Source organism: Saccopteryx leptura, chromosome 5 (genome assembly GCF_036850995.1).
Source record: "Saccopteryx leptura isolate mSacLep1 chromosome 5, mSacLep1_pri_phased_curated, whole genome shotgun sequence".
NCBI classification, from domain to species: domain Eukaryota; kingdom Metazoa; phylum Chordata; class Mammalia; order Chiroptera; family Emballonuridae; genus Saccopteryx; species Saccopteryx leptura.
This window is the reverse complement of record NC_089507.1, coordinates 211,169,728-211,189,864: the sequence shown is the minus strand read 5'-3', so window position 1 is coordinate 211,189,864 and position 20,137 is coordinate 211,169,728. Positions and strand designations below refer to the sequence as shown.

Sequence of the window (20,137 nt, the reverse complement as noted above, 5' to 3'; positions counted from 1 at the left end):
CACAACTGGCCCTGTCCTAGCCCTGTGCACCTACCCTGCCCATTTCTTAGCCCTTTCCTATGCCCTGGAGGTGGTGGGTTTGTCATTCCTTACACCCTCTTTTCTGCCTCAAGGTCTTTTTGGCTGTCCCGTCTAACATTGAACCCTCTATGGTTTTTCTCTCACAACAGTCATCAAAATAAAGAATTACAACCTTCTGTATTTCCCTGGCCAGATAGCTCAGTTGGCTAGAGCGTCGTCCGAAAGCATGGAGGTTGCTGTTTTGATCCCTGATCAGGGCACATACAGGAACAGATCGATGTTCCTGTCTCTTTCTCTCTCTCTCTCTCTCCCTTTCTCTCTCTCTAAAATCAATTTACAAAAAAGAAAGAAAAACAACCCTGTATATTTCCATGTTTGGTATCTTTGTACTCCTGTATCCATAAAGGCAGGGGCCTCAAAATACAGGTTTTGGGGAGAAAATCTAGGTTCAGCAATGTTTTCCAGACAATTTGATCAGCTGGATTTCTCACCTTTACACACGCTTGCCAAACACAGACTTACAAAGACCGCATATTAAGAGTTTGGAATCTAACGGGGTGAAAACGTAATACAAGGCAGAATGACATCACTTGAAAATGTCACAGCTGAGTGAGTACAGAAGGGTAAGCAGACTGTCTAGAGACACAGTAAGAAGGAGTGGGTGGTGAAGGCTTCCAGAGTCAGGAACTAGCATAAACAAAGACCCAGGACACGTGACGTGCACGTGCAGAACATGGGTGGTGGGTGCTGTTACAGGAGCGCTGTGTGGATGCATGCGGGGCGAGGCTGGGGAGGCCGACTGGAGCCCATGGTGGAAGGCAACAAGCCACGGGAGGTCTCTGAGGTGACAGCATTGGAGCTCTTTAAAGAAAGTCACCAGCAGTGGCCTGTATGACACGCTGCAGAGGCAGCGAGACAGGGAGTTGCTGAAATACTGAGGAAAGGACCAGTAATCCAGCTGGGCGTTTGCTCTGGGGATTGTTTATGGGCAGGCACACAAAACTCTTAAAATCAGCGGATGACTTAAAAAGCCAGGATCACCAGATCAAAGCTTCTGCTCTATACAAATAACAGTGCAGGCAGTGATAAACAAACATACTAGTTTACTATACGATATGCATGAACCCTAAAGGGCAAATTTAAAAACTGCCAGGCATAGTGCTTAGAACACAGCAGATATGCAATAAATGTTTTCTGGAAGAATAAACACTCCCAAGTCTGGATTTAATATAATAAATCAAGCTTTCCTTGGTTCACCACTTTATAACTCTTTTAACTTTGTAAGAAGTCTCTGTATCTGCTAGCTAAGCACAATTGTCTCTAGAAAACAAAACAAAAAAAAGTGACCGAGTCAGAGAGAGCGACAGGGACAGACAGACAGGAACTCAAGCCAGTGACCTTCTGGCTCAAGCCGGCGACCTTGGAGTTTCGAACCTGGGTCCTCCATGTCCCAGTCCAACGCTCTATCCATTGTACCACTGCCTGATCAGGCATAATGGTTATTTTTTGACATGTCTACACTCTTCCCAGCTCCCCAAATACAGAGACCCATCTTACTCATTTTTGTATTCTCCATAGCATTAAGCAAAGAAGGGAAGCTCAAAAACTGATGCTGAATGGCCCTGGCCAGTTGGCTCAGTGGTAGAGCATCGGCCTGGCATGTGGAAGTCCCGGGTTAGATTCCTGGTCAGGGCACACAGGAGAAGCGCCCATCTGCTTCTCCACCCTTCCCCCCCACCCCTTCTATCTCTCTCTCCTCCTCCCGCAGCCAAGGCTCCATGGGAGCAAAGTTGGTCCGGGCGCTGAGGACGGCTCCATGGTCTCCGCCTCAGGCGCTAGAATGGCTCTGGTCCCAGCAGAGCATTGCCCCTTAGTGGGCATGCTGGGTGGATCCTGATCGGCGGCATGCAGGAATCTGTCTCTCTGCCACCCCCCTTTCTCACTTCAGAAAAATACAAAAAAAAAAAAAAAAAAAAAAGAGGATGAAGTTTGTCTTTAGGTAATCAGATCATGACTTTTTCTCAAGTTCTTCTATTTTCCAGTTTTTTAATGTTTTCTCCAATGAGCATATATTATTTTTACCAGCGTGCTATGTGCTTGGGAGGGAGGGAGGGAGAAGCACCCAGCTCCAGCTGCCTTCAGGCCTGACCACGCAGTTCCGGACTGACAGTGGCTGCAGGAGGCCGAGGCTACCAGAGAGTATGACAGGAAGCTAATGGTGCTTTAGCTGAACTCTTTGGCACAAGGTGAACCAATCCCTTCTGATGAAATCTAGTGACCAATGAGGAGTGCATTTTCCAAACTGAGTAAGAAAGAGCAAGCCCTGATCCGTGTGATCCGAAGTAACAAAAACTAGTGTTTACCACCTGTTTTTCATGCAACAGCCAGCGTGCTATAATCACACATCTTACTCTCATTCATCTTCACAACATCAGGACATACTTACCACAGCCTCGACTGCGGGTGAATTGTCCCCTACCACCAACAAAGTGGAACACCTGTGGAAGCCAAAATAAGAGGCGACACTCAGCAAGCAAAATGTGCTCCACTGAACCCTGCATTCCTCTGAGAGACAAGGACAGCCAGCAAGCTAGCAGGGAAACTCAGGACTCACTTCAAGGTCTTGGACTTGTTATCATTTTGGCCCAGCAGGGGTCTTTCGATCTCCAGGTCTCTTCGGCTAGAGAGAACAAAGGAAGCAATGCTGTTTTCAGGTAAAGTCATGACAACTCGGTTATTCCCTGGTCATGAAAACCAAAATACTTCAGGAATGTAACAACTATCTCGAGTGCTGCGTCACAAGTAGCCCCCTAGCTGGTACACAGCAGGAACGCGGCCCCAGCTCCGCCCTGAGGGACTCCGCAGGGTGCTAGAGGAGGCAACTTGAAAACTCAATGGCAACGCTATTGAAATCCTCAAGCCCTAAGTATTTCCTTTTCCAACTGGTTTATAGGAATAAATTCCTTAAGAGAAGGGAAATGGGGGGAGCATTTTCCTTGTAACTAACATAATTACTAATAAACCTTTCTGGTTTCAACTAAAAACAATGAGGTTCTGTTCATGTGTTACTTCTGCCTGATGACAAGATGTCAGCAAAGAAAAGCTGAATCAAGGCCCACGATTTCAATCACCTGCTCCCCGCCACACGTATTTTTCTGTGCCACCTCAAACTGTGTGTTTTTATGTGTGTACATAACTTCAGGTACTTTTTCATCTCAAAACATCTAAAAAACTACAACCAGTATTTGAACTTGCCCCAAACAGCCTTCGGTTCATTCATTCTTCTTGAAAGGGGTTTTCCTATCCGTCTGAAAGCCCTTCCTCTTCTACTGTGGCGAAGGGCATGAATGCAACCCCATCGCGCAACCCCCAACCTCCAACGTGAGAAGTAGCAGTTCATTTCCCCTTCCCCTCTCTCGTAAGTGTCCGTTCTCCGTTTAGACCTGGACTGCATTTAAGTGAACAGGAGACAACTGTACCCGTTGTAGGAACCCAGGAAGAGCTGTAGGTTTTCTTGGTTGATATCCTGGGCAATGTGCAATCTATAGGTTTGAATTAGGTCCAGGTTGGCCTGCAATTCTTCCTAGAACAATGGAAAGAAGCCGTGAGTAAACTTCCGAGCAATGATATAAGCCTGCTGTTTTTTTTTTACATTCTCATTATCCAAAACCAAAGAAAGCACCCTGTGCATGATGGGGCTAAAATCTTTTTTATTTGTATATGACCGGCTCAGCGCACATTCTGCGCTGGATGAGGGCACCTAAGGATCTACGATGGAAAAGGCTGGCAGTCAACTCTAGGTCAAGTGCAAATTTGGGAATACTCCGCATAACGCCACCTGCAGCACAGCGGAGGCTGCACCAGATTTGGACTCGAGTACTAACTGTGGAACTCAGGTCCCTAACCATTTGGAACCCTGGTTTCCTTTTTTACGTGTGTGTGTGTGTGTGTGTGTGTGTGTGTGTGTGTGTGTGAGAGAGAGAGAGAGAGAGAGAGAGAGAGAGAGAGAGAGATTTCCTCATGTTCTGCAATTCCTCATAAAAACAGAGCTAGTCTCTGTAAAATGAAAATAACCAGCTACATGGCTGTTATAAAGATGAGATAAGAAAAGTTATATAAACTGTAAAGTGTAAAATAAATAGAAGGCAACATTTCTCTTAATAGCCATAAATCTGTATAATTTACTTACCTATATCTTAACTGATATAATCTATTTCTATACTATTATTAAAAATTTTTTTTTATTGATTTCAGCAAGAGAGGGAGGGAGGGAGGGAGGAAGAGAGAGAAAGACGGAGGGGGATATTGATATGTTCCTGTATGTGCCCTGACGGGGATTGAACTGGCAACCTCTGCACCTCGTGACAATGCTGTAACCAATCAAGCTATCTGGTCAGGGCTGTATACTATCATTTAATAATATACATTATTTATCTATTTGACATTTTATTAAGTCAACTTACCATTTATTTAATCTCATTCACAATACTATTAAAGGCATAAATTCAAGAGAAACAAACGATTCGTACTGTAACAAGCAAGTCCCCCTCCCTGGCACCCACTGCACAACAGCCCATCGATCGCTGGCCTTCTCAGAGGCCATCAGAACCAGTTGCTAGGCAGAGGGGAAAGGTTTGCAATAAAAAGAAAAACTTCATCAGGGATAGGAAGAGAGCCCGCACATCCAGGGCAGTGGGTAAAGGTCACCAGCAATCCTGGCAGAGAAACAGAGAGAAGGGGAACATTTGTTTTGTGTTCTCACTACCATGCCGGTCAAGTGAGCCAAGAATACAGCTGGCAATTGACCAAATGGATCAGAGTCTACCTGCAGCTAAAGGGCACTGGATCACTCCAAGGAAACTTGGTGAGTGCTACAGTATAGTACGAAAAGTAAACAAATGAAGCACACAGTAATTAGAGGTGAAATTATCTAGCCAGCTCCCACTTGACGGTCTACAGAGGAACCTGAATAACAAATTTGAGACAAATATTTAAAGAAAAATCAACAGTAAGCCTTCCCAAATTCTTACAAAAAATAAGAAAATACTTCTCAGCTCATTCTATGCAGCCACATACTACCTTAATACCAAAACCAGACAAAGACATAATAAAATTACAAACCACCTGATCGGTGGTGGTGTAGTGGACAGAGCGTTGACCTGGGACACTGAGGTCTCAGGTTCAAAACCCCAAGGCTACTGACTTGAGCAAGGGGTCACTAGGTTGCTGGAGCACCCGCCCCCGGTCAAGGCACACAGGAGAGGCAATCAATGAACAACTAAAGTGCCACAACTACGAGTTGATGCTTCTCATTTCTCTTCCTTCCTGTCTCTGCCTGTCCCTCTCTCTCACTAAAAAATATATATAGACCAATATCCCCTCTATATAATAGACACAAAAATCTTTAACAAAGTACTAGCAAACCAAATATAACAACATATTAAAAAAAAGGAGTCTACTATACTCCACGAGCAAGAGAGGTTTATCCCAAGAATACAAAGTTCGCGCAACATACAAAAATATAGTAAATGTAAAAAGAATAAAGGACAAAGATCAAACATACCTCTCAACAGATACAAAAAAAAGCACTTGACAGAAACCAACACATTTTTGTGATAAAAGGTCTCAACAAACCAGGAACAGAAGAGATGTTCCTCTATCTGATAAAGGGCATTTATGGAAAACACACAGCAAACACCACACTTAGTAATGAGACTGAACGCTTCCTTCGAAGATCAGAAACAAGATGACGATGTCTACTCTCATCACTCCTTTTCAACATTGTACCAGACATTTTAGCTAGGGCCTAGAAAGTTCTGTTTAGGTAAGAAAAAAAAGAAAAGGTATCCAGGCTAAAAAAGAAGAAGTATAATTATATTTATTTGTAGATGACGTACGTGACCTTGCATATAGAAAATCCTGAAGAATCTACAGAAACAATTTGAGCTAATAAATTAGTTAACCAAGGTTGAAGGATGTAAGATCAATATACAAAAATTCATTGTATTTCAGTTTATTTGCTAGAAATGATACAATACAAACTGTCTGATCTGGGAGACAAAGGCTCAGGGAGCGGTGGTTAGGCCATACTGAAAACAGGAGGCTGCAGTGAAAGTTTAAAGACTGAATATTGAGGCCCTTGGTCTTCTTCTGCACTTGCATCCAGAAATACTCATGTAAGGGTCTGGCGTGTAATTTTAAAGCTTTCCTGGGGAGTCTGACCTAGTGCCAGAGAAAAGATCTAAAGATGCCAACATCAGGCCCTAACCAGGTAGCTCAGCTGGTTAGAGCATTGTCCAAATACGCCAAGGCTGGCCAGTCAGGGCACATTTAAGAATCAACCAATGAGTGCATAAATAAATGGAACAAATCGATGTTTCTCTTTCTCTCAAATCAATCAATAAATTAAAAAATAAAAGATAGTATCAAGGGATCCTCAAGGAAATGAGGATTTCCTTGAGGACACCTGGTGGACACCGACCTCTCAGTGATCTACCCTTACAAAATATGGACAGACAGCCAGGAATCAGAAGCCATTTGGCAAAAGCACCTGTGCAGTTATCTATTATTTCTGGTTTCCTAGCCTCAGCCCGCCCACTCTTTGTAACAGGAGCTAGACTGCATACACATGTTCCCTCTGCCCATCATTTTAAAACTTCAGGGACCCTCACAGACCAGCTGCAGCTACACCCTCAGCCCACACTCTCCCCACACACTGGCAGCTTCTGTAGCAGCTCAGACCTTTTAGACAAATGTCTCCCCCATGTGGTAAGTGGCTCTAGGCCCTTACACTCCAATGAATTTCTTCACTAGTGGCTGGTTGTGTTTTCTGTGGAAACCATGCCTTTCTCAAAGGAGCCTGACTCTCCGGCTTGGTGCTGGAGGCACAACCTAGTTCCTTCAGCGGCTGTGCTTCCTCAGCCTAGAGGCAGCAGCTTAGACCCTTTGGAGTTCTTTTACCCTCCCTGAGAAATTAACCGTCTTCTACTAGTTCACAATGTTTAATTTAAATTTTTCCCTGCTGAGAGTGTGCTTTCTGTCTCCTAACTGGACCTCCCAGACACAGCCCACAGGATGGAAAATATGGCCTGCTGAGGTGTCGCAAGCCCTGTACGCCAAACCCTGACTCCTATTCTCATTTTAAAGAAAGAGCCAGGCCCTGGCTGGTGAGCTCAGTTGGTTAGAATGTTGTCCTGAAACGCCAAGGTTTCAGGTTTGATCCCTGGTCAGGGCACACACAAATGGGAAGCAACCAATGAATGCACAACTAAGTAGAACAACAAATGAATGTTTGTTTCTCTCTCCCTTCCTCTCTCTCTCTCTAAAACCAATCAATAACAAAACGAAACAAACAAGGGCTAGAGGCCAGACCCTGGAAAGGAAGTGCCTTCCTCCCACGGTCACCTTTCAGTGTTCCTTCATGTTCTTTAAAAATTCTAACACCGTCAGCTGACAAAATGCTGGAAAAAACACATGCTGTATCAATCTTAAAAAAGAAGAATAAAGTGGGAGGTATCACACTTCCTGATATCAAGTTATACTACAAGGCCATTGTACTCAAAACAGCCTGGTACTGGCATAAGAGGCATATAGATCAATGGAACAGAACAGAGAACCCAGAAATAAACCCACAGTTCTATGGACAACTGATATTTGACAAAGGAGGTAAGGAAATACAATGGAGTAAAGACAGCCTCTTTAACAAATGGTGTTGGGAAAATTGGACAGCTACCTGCAAAAAAATGAAACTAGATCACCAGCTTACACCACTCACAAAAATAAACTCAAAATGGATAAAAGACTTAAATGTAGGCCGTGAAACCATAAGCATCTTAGAAGAAAACATAGGCAGTAAGCTCTCGGACATCTCTCGGAGCAATATATTTGCTGATTTATCTCCACAGGGAAGTGAAATAAAAGACAGGATAAACAAATGGGACTATATCAAACTATAAAGCTTTTGCACAGCTAAAGACAACAAGAACAGAATAAAAAGACAAACTACACAATGGGAGAACATATTTGACAATACGTCTGATAAGGGGTTAATAACCAAAATTTATAAAGAACTTGTAAATCTCAACACCAGGAAGACAAACTATCCAATCCAAAAATGGGCAAAAGAGATGAATAGACACTTCTCCAAAGAGGACATACAGATGGCCAATAGGCATATGAAAAAATGCTCAACATCACTAATTAGATAAATGCAAATTAAAACCACAATGAGATATCACCTCACACCAGCCAGAATGGCGCTCATCAACAAAACAACACAGAACAAGTGCTGGCGAGGATGTGGAGAAAAGGGAACCCTCCTGCAGTGCTGGTGGGAATGAAGACTGGTGCAGCCACTGTGGAAAACAGTATGGAGATTCCTCAAAAAACTGAAAATCGAACTGCCTTTTGACCCAGCTATCCCACTTTTAGGAATATACCCCAAGGACACCATAGAACGGCTCCAAAAGGAGAAATGCACCCCCATGTTTATGGCAGCATTGTTCACAATAGCAAAGATCTGGAAACAGTCCAAGTGTCCATCAGAGTATGAGTGGATTAAAAAGCTTTGGTACATATATTCTATGGAATACTACTCAGCCGTAAGAAATGATGACATCGGATCATTTACAATAACATGGATGGACCTTGATAACATTATACAGAGTGAAATAAGTAAATCAGAAAAAAACTAAGAACTATATGAATCCATACATAGAAGGGACATAAAAATGAGACTCAGAGACATGAACAAGAATGTGATGGCAACAGGGGTGGGGGATGGGGGGAGGGGGGATGGGGCGAAGAAGGAGAGAGAAGTTGGGGGAGGGGAGGGGCACAAAGAAAACCAGATAGAAGGTGACAGAAGACAATTTAACTTTGGGGGAGGGGTACACAGCACAATCAAATGTCAAAATAATCTAGACATATTTTCTTTCAACATATGTACCCTGATTTATCAATGTCACTGAATTAAATTTAATAAATTTTAAAAAAGAAAAAAACAAAAACAAAACACATGCTGTAATTGCTGTCAGACATGTATTATTCAAGTCACCTCTCTCTGAAGAGAGGACTTGGCTCCTCTCTGTCATCCAACAGTTATCCATGTAACTGTGAGTCCCTCTGGCGACCTGTTTCCTCAGTAAGACATGGGGACTGACCACGACAAACTCTAAGGTTCTTTTTAAAAGAAAGATTTTATTGATTCTACGGGGGGGGGGGGGGGGGGGGGCGGGGGGGGGGCAGAAGCATCAACTCATAGTTCTTTCACTTTAGTTCTTCACTGATTACTTGTTGTGTGTGCCTTGACCAGGCAAGCCCAGGGTTCTGAACCTGCTACTTCAGTGTTCCAGGTGTTCTAGGCCCCACCACAGGCCAGGCTTTTTCTTTTAAAGGTATATTTTATTCCTTTTCTATTTTTTTATTTTTTTATTTATTGATTTTAGCCAGGGAGAGTGGAGGAGGAAGAGAGAGAGACAGAGACAGAGAGACAGGAACAGAGATCTGTTCCTATATGTGCCCTGACCAGGAATCGAACTGGCAACCTCTGTGCTTTGGGTCGACGCTCTAACCAACAGAGCTATCCAGCCAGGGCCTCTAAGGTTCTTTTAATACAATATTTCTTGGTTTCTTTTTTCTCTGAAATTTCTATTTCTGTGAAGCCTTTCCCAGACCTCATTATGGCTCTAAAGATGTTTGGTGAGGCACGTGATGTTGTCAAACATTAACAGACGGCATATTGCTTACAGGGAGGGAACAGGTAGGTTTGAGGGGACAGCGGGGGAGAGGAGGTTGCCTTCCCTCATCTCTCTCCAAATGCCCAAACTGATGTGGTATTAAGTTACCTTTTCCCTAAGAGCAGACTTTCCTGGGCCACATGCATCTTACACTGTTCTGCAAGTGTTACCCACTAGGATCAAACGAATTTTAAGGTACCCCTTCTTTCCTGAGCTAAGCCTTCTCTTTGCATGTAAGCCAATAAACACAGCTCTCCTGCCTGGAATAGGCACTTACCTGCCCAAAGTGATGAGCCAAAATAATGTCCACAATATTGGTTGTCAAGCCTGAAAGCTAAAAAGAAAAATTTTGCATCAAGGCAGTTAATAAGTACATGTACAAATTTATCACGCTGCCCACTAAGATCAGCGCAATTTATTGTCTACACATATATCATCCTTTAACAAATGAAAACACAACTCAATGTCACACATTTTCATGAGATGGTGGTTTCCAGAGACCTGAGAACAAGAAGCACATCAGGAAAAAATGAAAACGTCTCCCCCCCAGGGGAATAATACAGCCTGGTTTGAAGTTAGCAGCTGGAAGAAATGGAGCCATAACTTCTTTGAAAATTGAAGACTAAGGAGTCACAGCTATTAGTTACTTCATTCCTGCCTGTACTGCATTTACACAGGATTCATGGATCATAAGAATCGACTTACGACTGCTCCCAAGGAAGCTGAGAGACAGAACTGAATTTCTTCCTTCCTTCCAATTCTTGCTATCTTCGTTTCAGAGAGGGGACAGGACTGCTGTTTACTGAATGCTCTTGCATTCTGAACATTTTTTCTAATTTTTCCCATTTCAAAAGGATACTTATCACAGTCTAATAAGTGCAGCAATCTGTGGTAGCTCTGCAGACTGTTAATCTAGTTTCAGGAAAATTTCCATCTCAAATTGTGTTGCTGATTCCCCGTAAGCCTTCTTTGGTGTATTAAAATGAATACTTATGACAACTTAAAAGCACTCAGAGGTAGGCATTTGTTTAAAAATGAGATGATTACATGAGGCATTTTTTAGCAAGTAATCAAAGCTTAGGTTATTTTTCTCTAGAAAATTTTATAACATCACTGGTTTCATCTAAACCCTGTAATTTTAGATTAAAACATCATAAATATCATTTGTACTTCAGCAGAAAAAAAAATATGTCAAAACTACTTTCCTTTCCAACCTAAAAACAGTGATTTTTTTTTTTTTTTAGCATAGGTGAATTCAGTGTAAATGGGATATAGCATAACACCTTTCCCTTTATTCCCTTTTATCTCTCTGGTTGTTGCCGGGATTGTTTATGTATTTGTAAAGTCATTAGCATCCCCTGTAGTTTCCTATCTCCAAGAGAGTTCAGAGAGAATTCTATCTAGGTAGCAAACACCTTCATTTTTCAGAGTGCAAACACTACAACCCACACATCTTTGGGAGCAGCAGCACAGATAAGCTATTTGGGTTCACTGGAGAGAGTGATTAATTTATTCATTTCACTCCTTAAAAGGGTGAAAATGCAAACCATAGACCGTGAGATGTTTGCATGTACCCAATAAAGGATTCATATGCAGAATATGTGAACAACTCTCACAGATCAATAGGAAAATGAGCAGCAACCTGATTTAATTAAAAAAAAGAAAGAAAAGGGTAGAAGACTTGAACAGTCACCTCATAAAATGATACTCAGATGACCAGAGTAAGTTTTAGCAAAGGTATTCAACATCATGGGCCCTTAGGGAAATACAAATTAAAACCTGGCTTTATTTATCTATAAGCATAGCTTAAATTTAAAAAGATACCACAATAAAAAGTTTTTTGTTTTTTTTTAAATAATGAAAGCTATTTTGGTGATGTATACCATATAAAAACAAATTAATACTAGAAATAAAACTGCTCATCTTTAATAAATGTAAAAAGGACTATCCAACGTTGGTGAGTATGCGGAATAACAGGAACTTCCATGCATCGCTGGTGTGTACACTGGCAATCATCTGCAAAAGCTAAACAGACAACTGGCCTGTGACCCAGTAATTCCACTCCCAGACACAGATCCAAATGAAACAAATGCGTATATCTATGAAAGCCAGGTAAACGGCTGCGCACAGGAGCCTTATTCACGGCAACCACGTAACAACTCATTTTGTGAGTGCACACAACACACTTCTAAACAATTAAAAAGAACTGCTACATACAACTCAAATGAGACAGACAATAATGAATCTCAAAAGCCATATACAAAAGAATTCAAATTCCATCATTCAAATTACATGAAATTTAAGAATAGATAAAACCAATCTATGGTGATTGAATCAGAGTAATGATTATTTCAGGGAAGGAGAGGAAGTATTAATTTAAGAACAGAGCTGGAAATATTCTGTATATTAACTGGGTGATGATTATAAATGTAACTTCACTGTATATCCCCTCAATGAAAAAGTAAAAATAAAACAGATAAGCCATTTTGAGAAGGGACCAAGAGATGAGCCAATGGACATGACAGTTGGTGCTTACTTTGGAAGCTGCCCAGTCAATCCAGCCTTTAGCACAAGGGTCAACGTTAATGAGCACAAGGCCTTCCACAAGCTCTGGATGACTGAGCTGAAATAGAAGACAAAGATAACAGTATGAAAGTTCCACTCCCAGAATTCTTTTTTTTTAAATTATTTTTTAAAATTTCAATTATATTATATTATATTAGTTTCAGGTGTACACCCCAATGATTAGATGTTACAGAACTTACTAAGTGATCATCCTAATAAATCTCACACCCATCTGACACCATTCGGAGTTATTATAATGTTATTGACTATATTCAACCTGACCCGGAGGTGGCACAGTGGATAAAGCGTTGACCTGGAGTGCTGAGGACCCAGGTTTGAAACCCGGAGGTCATTGACTTGAGCACAAGCTCATCAGGCCTGAGCCCAGGTTCACCAGCTTGAATGTGGGATCATCGACATGGTCCTTGGCTTGAGCCCAAGGTCAACGGATTGAGCAAAGGGTTGCTGGTTTGGCTTGAGCCCCACTCCCAGTCAAGGCACATATGAGAAGCAATCAATGAACAAAAGTAACACAACTACAAGTTAATGCTTCTCAACTCTCCCTTCCTGTCTCTCTTGCTAAAAAAAAAGGGATATTATGGACTATATTCTGTATGCAGTAGTTTACATTCCCATGACTGTTCTGCAACAATCAATTTGTATTTCTTAATCCCTTCACCTTTTTCACCCGTCCCCCTAAGCCCCCTCCCATCTGGCAACTGACAAAATGTTCTGTTATCTGTGAGTCTGTTTCTGTTCTGCTGTTTGTTTGGTTTTTAGATTCCATTGTTGAGAGCTATGTATTTATTGCCATTTTATTGTTCATATTTTTGATCTTCTAGCATTCTTCTAAAAATATTGGAGCATGGTTAATTAATTCTTACTATGCCTGATTCTTCAGATTTGAAAGTAAGACTCCATAGGAGTGCTAGGGAGGCCATTCAGAAAAAGAGCTCTTTAAATCTGATTAGCACTTGGAAAACCAGTTTCTTGCATTGCAGTCAATTAATCTTGCCTTGCAAGGATCTTTGAGGGAGACAGATTTCTACGCAGAGGCAGGCACTGGTCTCTGCAATTGATTAGCTCGTGGTGGGTCTTCCCTGCTGGGGGAAGCTGCCTTGGAACTACTTGGCATAAAGGCTGCTGAGGCTTAAACTAGCTATTTTCCACTCGACAGGGGCAACCACATGGTGACACACCACCCCAGAAGACTGTCCTCTCACCCAGGAAGCATTTGAAAAAAGTTTCTTAAATAAAAATCCATAGGAACATTTCTACATAAATTCAAATTTCTCTAGTTTACTTTTTCTCCTCTCTGATTACACTGGTTATGCACACAACAGAAAATCTGATAGAGACATTATAAAAAGCAGAAAATAAAATTTCATATGATCTTACCATACAACATCAATCCCTGTTCATATTTTGGTATATTTCCTTCTAGTCCTTTCCTATGCCTGAGACAAACTTATGAGAATCTGTGTTCTAACTTTGTTAATGCTTTAGTGTATGTGAATCACATCATTACAAGCTCTTCTCACAACATTTTAATGGCTGTACAAAATTCCATTATAAGTATTCTCTAAGAATTACTCTTTATTAATGATGTATTAACCCCATTTGTGAGTTTTCAGATACTATAAGTATAAAGCAAGGCTTTACACAAACCTGTATCTGGAGCTGAAAGAGTTTATTAAAAAAATGGAACTAAGACCCACACTAGCACCTGGTCGCTCACACAGCAGTCAGAGCCGTGATCTAGGCAGCATCTCAAGGGTGCTGAGGCAAATCCCCCGTGTACTTACGGCAAACTTGCTGAGGATATAAGCTCCAGCTCCAACTCCAACGCCAATGACGCTTTTCACACTGGGAACGAAACACACAGACACTGAAGAGTTAACTCGCTTGGAGCTGGCATGGCAAAATGGAAAGAATACAACTGGGTTCAAATCCCGGCTCTGATGCTTGTCAAATATAGAATTTTGTCAGATTTAACTTTCTGAGCCTTAGTTCCCTACTACAAAACAGATATGACCAGCTACTTCTAAGTTGATGTAAGGGTTAAATGGAACGACTGAAACCCGGAGTCATCCCTGACCGCTCGCTGTCCTGCTGCCTTCATGTCTAACCCATCAGGTCCTATAGAGTCTGTCTTCAAAGTACTGCCATCAGTCTCCACCTACTTCACCCCTCCCCCACATCCAGTATCAAGCTGTCTTGACTTCTTGCCAGACTACTGTTGTAATAGCTTTAACTGAACTCCTTGCTTTTCATTTAAAAAAATTTTTCCACTCAGCCTGACCAGGCAGTGGCGCAGTGGATAGAGCATCGGACTAGGATGTGGAGGACCGAGATTCGAGACCCCGAGGTCTCCAGCTTGAGCGCGGGCTCATCTGGTTTGAGCAAAAGCTCACCAGCTTGGACCCAAGGTCGCTGGCTCGAGCAAGGGGTTACTCGGTCTGCTGAAGGACCGTGGTCAAGGCACATATGAGAAAGCAATCAATGAACAACTAAGGTGTCGCAATGAAAAAGTAATGACTGATGCTTCTCATCTCTCTCTGTTCCTGTCTGTCCCTATCTATCCCTCTCTCTGACTCTCTGTCCTTTAAAAAAAACAACTTCCATTTACTTGAGACAGAGAGAAAGAAGAGAGAGAGGAAGAGAGCTGGAAAGGAGGAGGGTAAGGGGGTGAGAGAGAGAGAGAAGCATCAATTCATTTTTCCACTTAGTTGTTCTATTCAGTTGTGCATTCATTGATTGTTTCTCGTATGTGCCCTGAGGATTGAACCCATGATCTCAGGGTGCCTGGACGACACTTTATCCACTGAGTCACACACCAGGACTCCCACTTTTTTTTTTTAATTTTTATTTATTGATTATTTTTATTTATTTATTTTTTTAAAGACGGGAGTTAACTCCAGTTCTTTTTTTTTTTTTAATTTTTAAAGACTTTATTTATTTACTCATTTTAGAGAGGAGAGAGAAAGAGGGGGAGAGAGAGAGAAAGAAGGGAGGAGCAGGAAGCATCAACTCCCATATGTGCCTTGACCAGGCAAGCCCAGGGTTTTGAACCAGCGACCTCAGCATTCCAGGTCGACATTTTATCCACTGCGCCACCACAGGTCAGGCCTATTGATTATTTGTTTGTTTGTTTTTTTTGTATTTTTCTGAAGCTGGAAATGGGGAGAGACAGTCAGACAGACTCCTGCTTGAGCCTGACCGGGATCCACCCGGCACGCCCACCAGGGGCGATGCTCTGCCCCTCTAGGGCGTCGCTTTGCCGCGACCAGAGCCACTCTAGCGCCTGGGGCAGAGGCCAAGGAGCCATCCCCAGCGCCCGGGCCATCTTTGCTCCAATGGAGCCTTGGCTGCGGAAGGGGAAGAGAGAGACAGAGAGGAAGGAAGGGGGGGGGGTGGAGAAGCAAATGGGCGGTTCTCCTATGTGCCCTGGCCGGGAATCAAACCCGGGTCCCCCGCACGCCAGGCCGACCCACCGCTGAGCCAACCGGCCAGGGCCCCTATTGATTATTTGTGTGTGTGTGTGTGTGTGTGTGTGTGTGTGTGACAGAGAGAGAGAGACAGAGAGAGGGACAGATAGAGACAGACAGAAAGAAAGGGAGAGAGATGAGAAGCATCAGTTCTTTGTTGCAGCACCTTAGTTGTTCATTGTGCCTTCTCATATGTGCCTTGACCGGGTTGGGGGGGGGGGCTACAGCAGACCAAGTGACCCCTTGCTCAAGCCAGCGACCTTGGGCTCAAGCTGGTGAGCCTCACTCAAACCAGATGAGCCTGCGCTCAAGCTGACGACCTCGGGGTTTTGAATCTGGGTCCTCTGTGTCCCAGTCTGATGCTCTATCCACTGCGCCACTACCTCGCCAAGCTATTTATTGATTTTTAAAATTGATTTTAGAGAAACAGAGAGGAATGGGGAAGAGTGGGAGAGAGGGAGAAAAAGAATCAATCAATAAATGCATTAATGGGCACAAAATACAGAGACCAGACTGGATTATCAATCTCCTGCTTAAAAGCAGTTTTCTTTTTCTTTTCAATAAAATCCCAAATTCTTACCTGGTCTGAGAGACCTACGTAACCCGGTCCTTGCCTATTACTTGAATTTCACCACATGCCTCTCTCCCCCTCGCTCCTTTGGTTGAGGACCTCTGGACATACTGATCCTGCTGTGAGGACTCCTCTTGCCCTGGCTCTGTCTCGGCAACACCTTTCTATCCTCTAGGCCACAGCCTAGATGATAACGTCTCAGAGAGGCACTCCCCAGCCAACCGTGTCTATGTGGATCCTGCCTTTCTTCTCTATCACAACACCTGCACTGACTTCTTCTACAGCGCTTTAGTTACGATGATTTAATTACTTGTTTTTTAAAAATTTATTAAGAGAGAGGAAGAGAAAGAAAAAGGAGAGAGAGGGGGAGGGAGGTGAGGGGGAGAAAAATAGAGAGAGAGAAGCTTGAATTTGTTGTTCCTTATTTATGCATTCATTGGCTGACTCCTGTATGTGCCCTGACTGGGGATTGAAACCTCAATCTTGGCACCTTGGAACGACACTCCAACTAACTGGACTACCTGGCCAGGGCCTGTTTGCTCACTCGTTAATTATTTCCTACACTAAGATGTCAGCTCCATGAGGGTAGGGCCTGCTCTGCTTTGCTCACTATCATATCCCCTAGGTCAGACAACAGTAGGAAGTCCATAAAAACCGCGTGCGAAACCTGCACAGTGAGCCTACCTCAAGTGGGTCAGCACAGAAGGCAGCATTTCAGCTAGCTCGTCCATTGTGGGGTACTGGTACCTGAAATCCAGAACGACACCTCTTGAATTAGAATGTACCCACACTTTCCAATTATAAAGAGAGCTACAAAAATACACCATTCTTAGATAAAGGCATATGGAGTGTGAAAATGATTGTGGCATGTTGTGTGACTCTACGACTGCCATGCTAAAGAGAAGGCAAAGGAATCTATAAGAACCTACATGTTTCTATGTCTTCAAGAGCTATCTCTGGGACCAGAGGAAGCCATTTGAAAAGAACAGGTAGTATGGCTCCCTCTCAGGGGATTTCCAAATCCCCAACAATCACTTCAACTGGGGTTCATGCTCAGTGAACTTCCAACAGTAAGAATCCACTCAGGAAGCAGCTCTTGGTTTGCTGCTTATCTCTAGGCAGCTAAAAGCAAAAGCAAACAAAGCTTTACACCAGGGGTCCCCAAACTACGGCCACAGGCTGCATGTGGCCCCCTGAGGCCATTTATCTGGCCCCCGCCGCACTTCCGGAAGGGGCACCTCTTTTATTGGTGGTCAGTGAGAGGAACATAGTTCCCATTGAAATACTGGTCAGTTTGTTGATTTAAATTTATTTGTTCTTTATTTTAAATATTGTATTTGTTGCCATTTTGTTTTTTTTTTACTTTAAAATAAGATATGTGCAGTGTGCATAAGGATTTCTACATAGTTTTTTTTTATAGTCCGGCTCTCCAACGGTTTGAGGGACAGTGAACTGGCCCCCTGTGTAAAAAGTTTGGGGACCCCTGCTTTACACGGTCTGAGCATAGTCCTAAGTCCTGGGCTCCGCATGGTGAATGTTACTTGTTTTACTCAGGGACAGGACAACATCGTTACGTTATGGCCTTTGAATTTGGTTCATGATAGGAACTACTGGATCCTAAAATGGTCAAGCATGTCCAGAAATGGGTTCAGACTAGGAATCCAAGAAAAGTAGGAAGCATTCAGAGATGACAGAATCAAAGATAGAAGTGATCCTAAGACAATCACGTTTATGAGGCAGGTCCTGCTCCACATGTGACAGGGGAAAAGTCACCCTGCTTCTGCTGGAAACACTTCAAGTGACGGACCGCTCCTTAGCGGTTTGTGCACAAAATAGAAGAAGGAATAGGATCCAAACCTTATTGGGTCTAAATGGGTCACTGGCCAATTTGTGTTTGAGAGACGGACTAGCTTGGGCACAGAAAATACCATGGATTGCCTGACCAGGCGGTGGCGCAGTGGATAGAGCATCGGACTGGGATGTGGAGGAACCTGGTTTGAGGCCCCGAGGTTCTCAGCTTGAGCGCAGGCTCATCTGGTTTGAGCAAAGCTCACCAGCTTGAACCCAAGGTTGCTGGCTCAAGCAAGGGGTTACTTGGCCTGCTGTAGCCCCACGGTCAAGGCACATATGAGAAAGCAATCAGTGAACAACTAAGGTGTTGCAACGAAAAACTAATGATTGATGCTTCTCATCTCTCTCCGTTCCTGTCTGTCTGTCCCTGTCTATCCCTCTCTCTGACTCTGACTCTGTAAAAAAAAAAAAAAGAAGAAGAAGAAGAAAAGAAAATACCATGGATTATAGAGTCAGACTGACTGCGTTCAAGTCCTCACTCTGCTGCTTATTTGCTGTCACCTTGGCAAAGTGACTACCTCTGGGCTTCAGTTTCCTCACTTGGAAAATGGCAGTAATAGTAAACCTATCCCAGAGGGCTGTGATAGTTAAATGGTGTAATGAATGTCAAGTATTTAAAGCAGGGCAGGAATATCATTTAGGTACTAGATGAGTGTTAGCCACTATTTGTGCGCACTGGCCTATTTCTTAGCCATCATGGGCAAAGGCAGCTCCAGACGTGAGTGAAGTGAGGGGAGAAGGACCAGCCTTCCTCTGTGCTGTCCGCGTTCCTCCCAGTCTTTGCACTCATCAGGCTGTGAAGGGCAGGTAGGGAGACTCTGGCTCCGCCACACAAGGCAGGTTTAGGAAGAGGCTGAGAGCTCCAGGTCCGTTAAAGACGCCCCTTCACCTGACAGAGACGATTCACAGAATAAATGGTTCCACAGGGAATGGAATTCCTGGGACCAGACTGGGAGGAAGGGTGGGGAGATACTACCAGGAAGCTCGGAAGGATCTGATTTGGGCCTAGATGGCTGGAGAGGAAGACAAAAACAAAAGCTTTCAAACAGATGAGGAAGGGAACATAAAAAGCAGCGAGAACTGAGTGTTCCAGACATTTCTGCCTGGCAATAACAGGGAGACAGGTTCCGTCTACGGACAGCCATTCCTGGATATGAGGATACGTGCAGTTTTCCTCAACAGACTGTACATTACGGTCCTCTGGAGCAAAGGAGAGGAAACACGAGGACGGGTGGTTGGTAAGTAGAACCGGGAGGCTGTGCTAGAATCAGTTGCGAAGGGAAACATGCCACTTCTCCCACCGGAACTTGGTCATTTGCTCTGCTGAGCACATGTCTTTCTTCCAGAAGGTCTTGCTTGAGGCCTTACCCTGTTGGGAAAGAGGGTGCACCTTCCTGCTGGCCTGGGGCATCTACATGACAGACAGCGAAGTGCTGAGTGATCTCTTGCATATCCTCAAAATTAAAGAATGCATTGAAACAGGATTTATCTGCAAGAGTAAAAATACTTGTAAGTCACAGTCTTTCTATCTGTCCCCCAGTTTTCCTCTACTGGTCAGCTCTACTCTGTACCCGCCTCCTCTTTCACTCCTCTTTAACCACTGTCCTACCGCAGGGAGGGGTCTGAACAATGTCTGATTCACGCTGCCTCAAAGGCTGACTACCAGGCAGCTCAATGACTTGAAAATAGCTAACGCTCGGTGCTACACAATGCCTGCAAAGTGGGAACCAGTCGTGATGTTGCACAGGATAATGTCATACCCCTAATGCTGGCATTTTAAGTGTATGTTATTCTTCAGTCTGACACAGAGACACTGTTTATATCCCAAGAACCTGGCTAGAATGAACATCTCGGGCTGCTCACATCCATCATGTGGAAGACTGTCTCTTGGAAAAAGGGCTGGG

General features: G+C 43.4%; 1 protein-coding gene across 1 annotated transcript in view; it reads right to left on the bottom strand.

Annotated features, from left to right (window-relative positions):
* Positions 1-20,137, bottom strand: part of NDRG3 (NDRG family member 3) — a 65,757-nt gene that overhangs the window by 7,642 nt on the left and 37,978 nt on the right. The window contains exons 5-12 of the mRNA XM_066383866.1: positions 19,602-19,722; positions 17,067-17,129; positions 14,129-14,189; positions 12,295-12,381; positions 10,036-10,092; positions 3,501-3,604; positions 2,636-2,701; positions 2,468-2,519 (exon numbers count right to left, since the gene is read on the bottom strand). Coding sequence (XP_066239963.1) covers positions 2,468-2,519; positions 2,636-2,701; positions 3,501-3,604; positions 10,036-10,092; positions 12,295-12,381; positions 14,129-14,189; positions 17,067-17,129; positions 19,602-19,722 — 611 coding nt within the window. The remainder of the gene's footprint in view (positions 1-2,467; positions 2,520-2,635; positions 2,702-3,500; positions 3,605-10,035; positions 10,093-12,294; positions 12,382-14,128; positions 14,190-17,066; positions 17,130-19,601; positions 19,723-20,137) is intronic.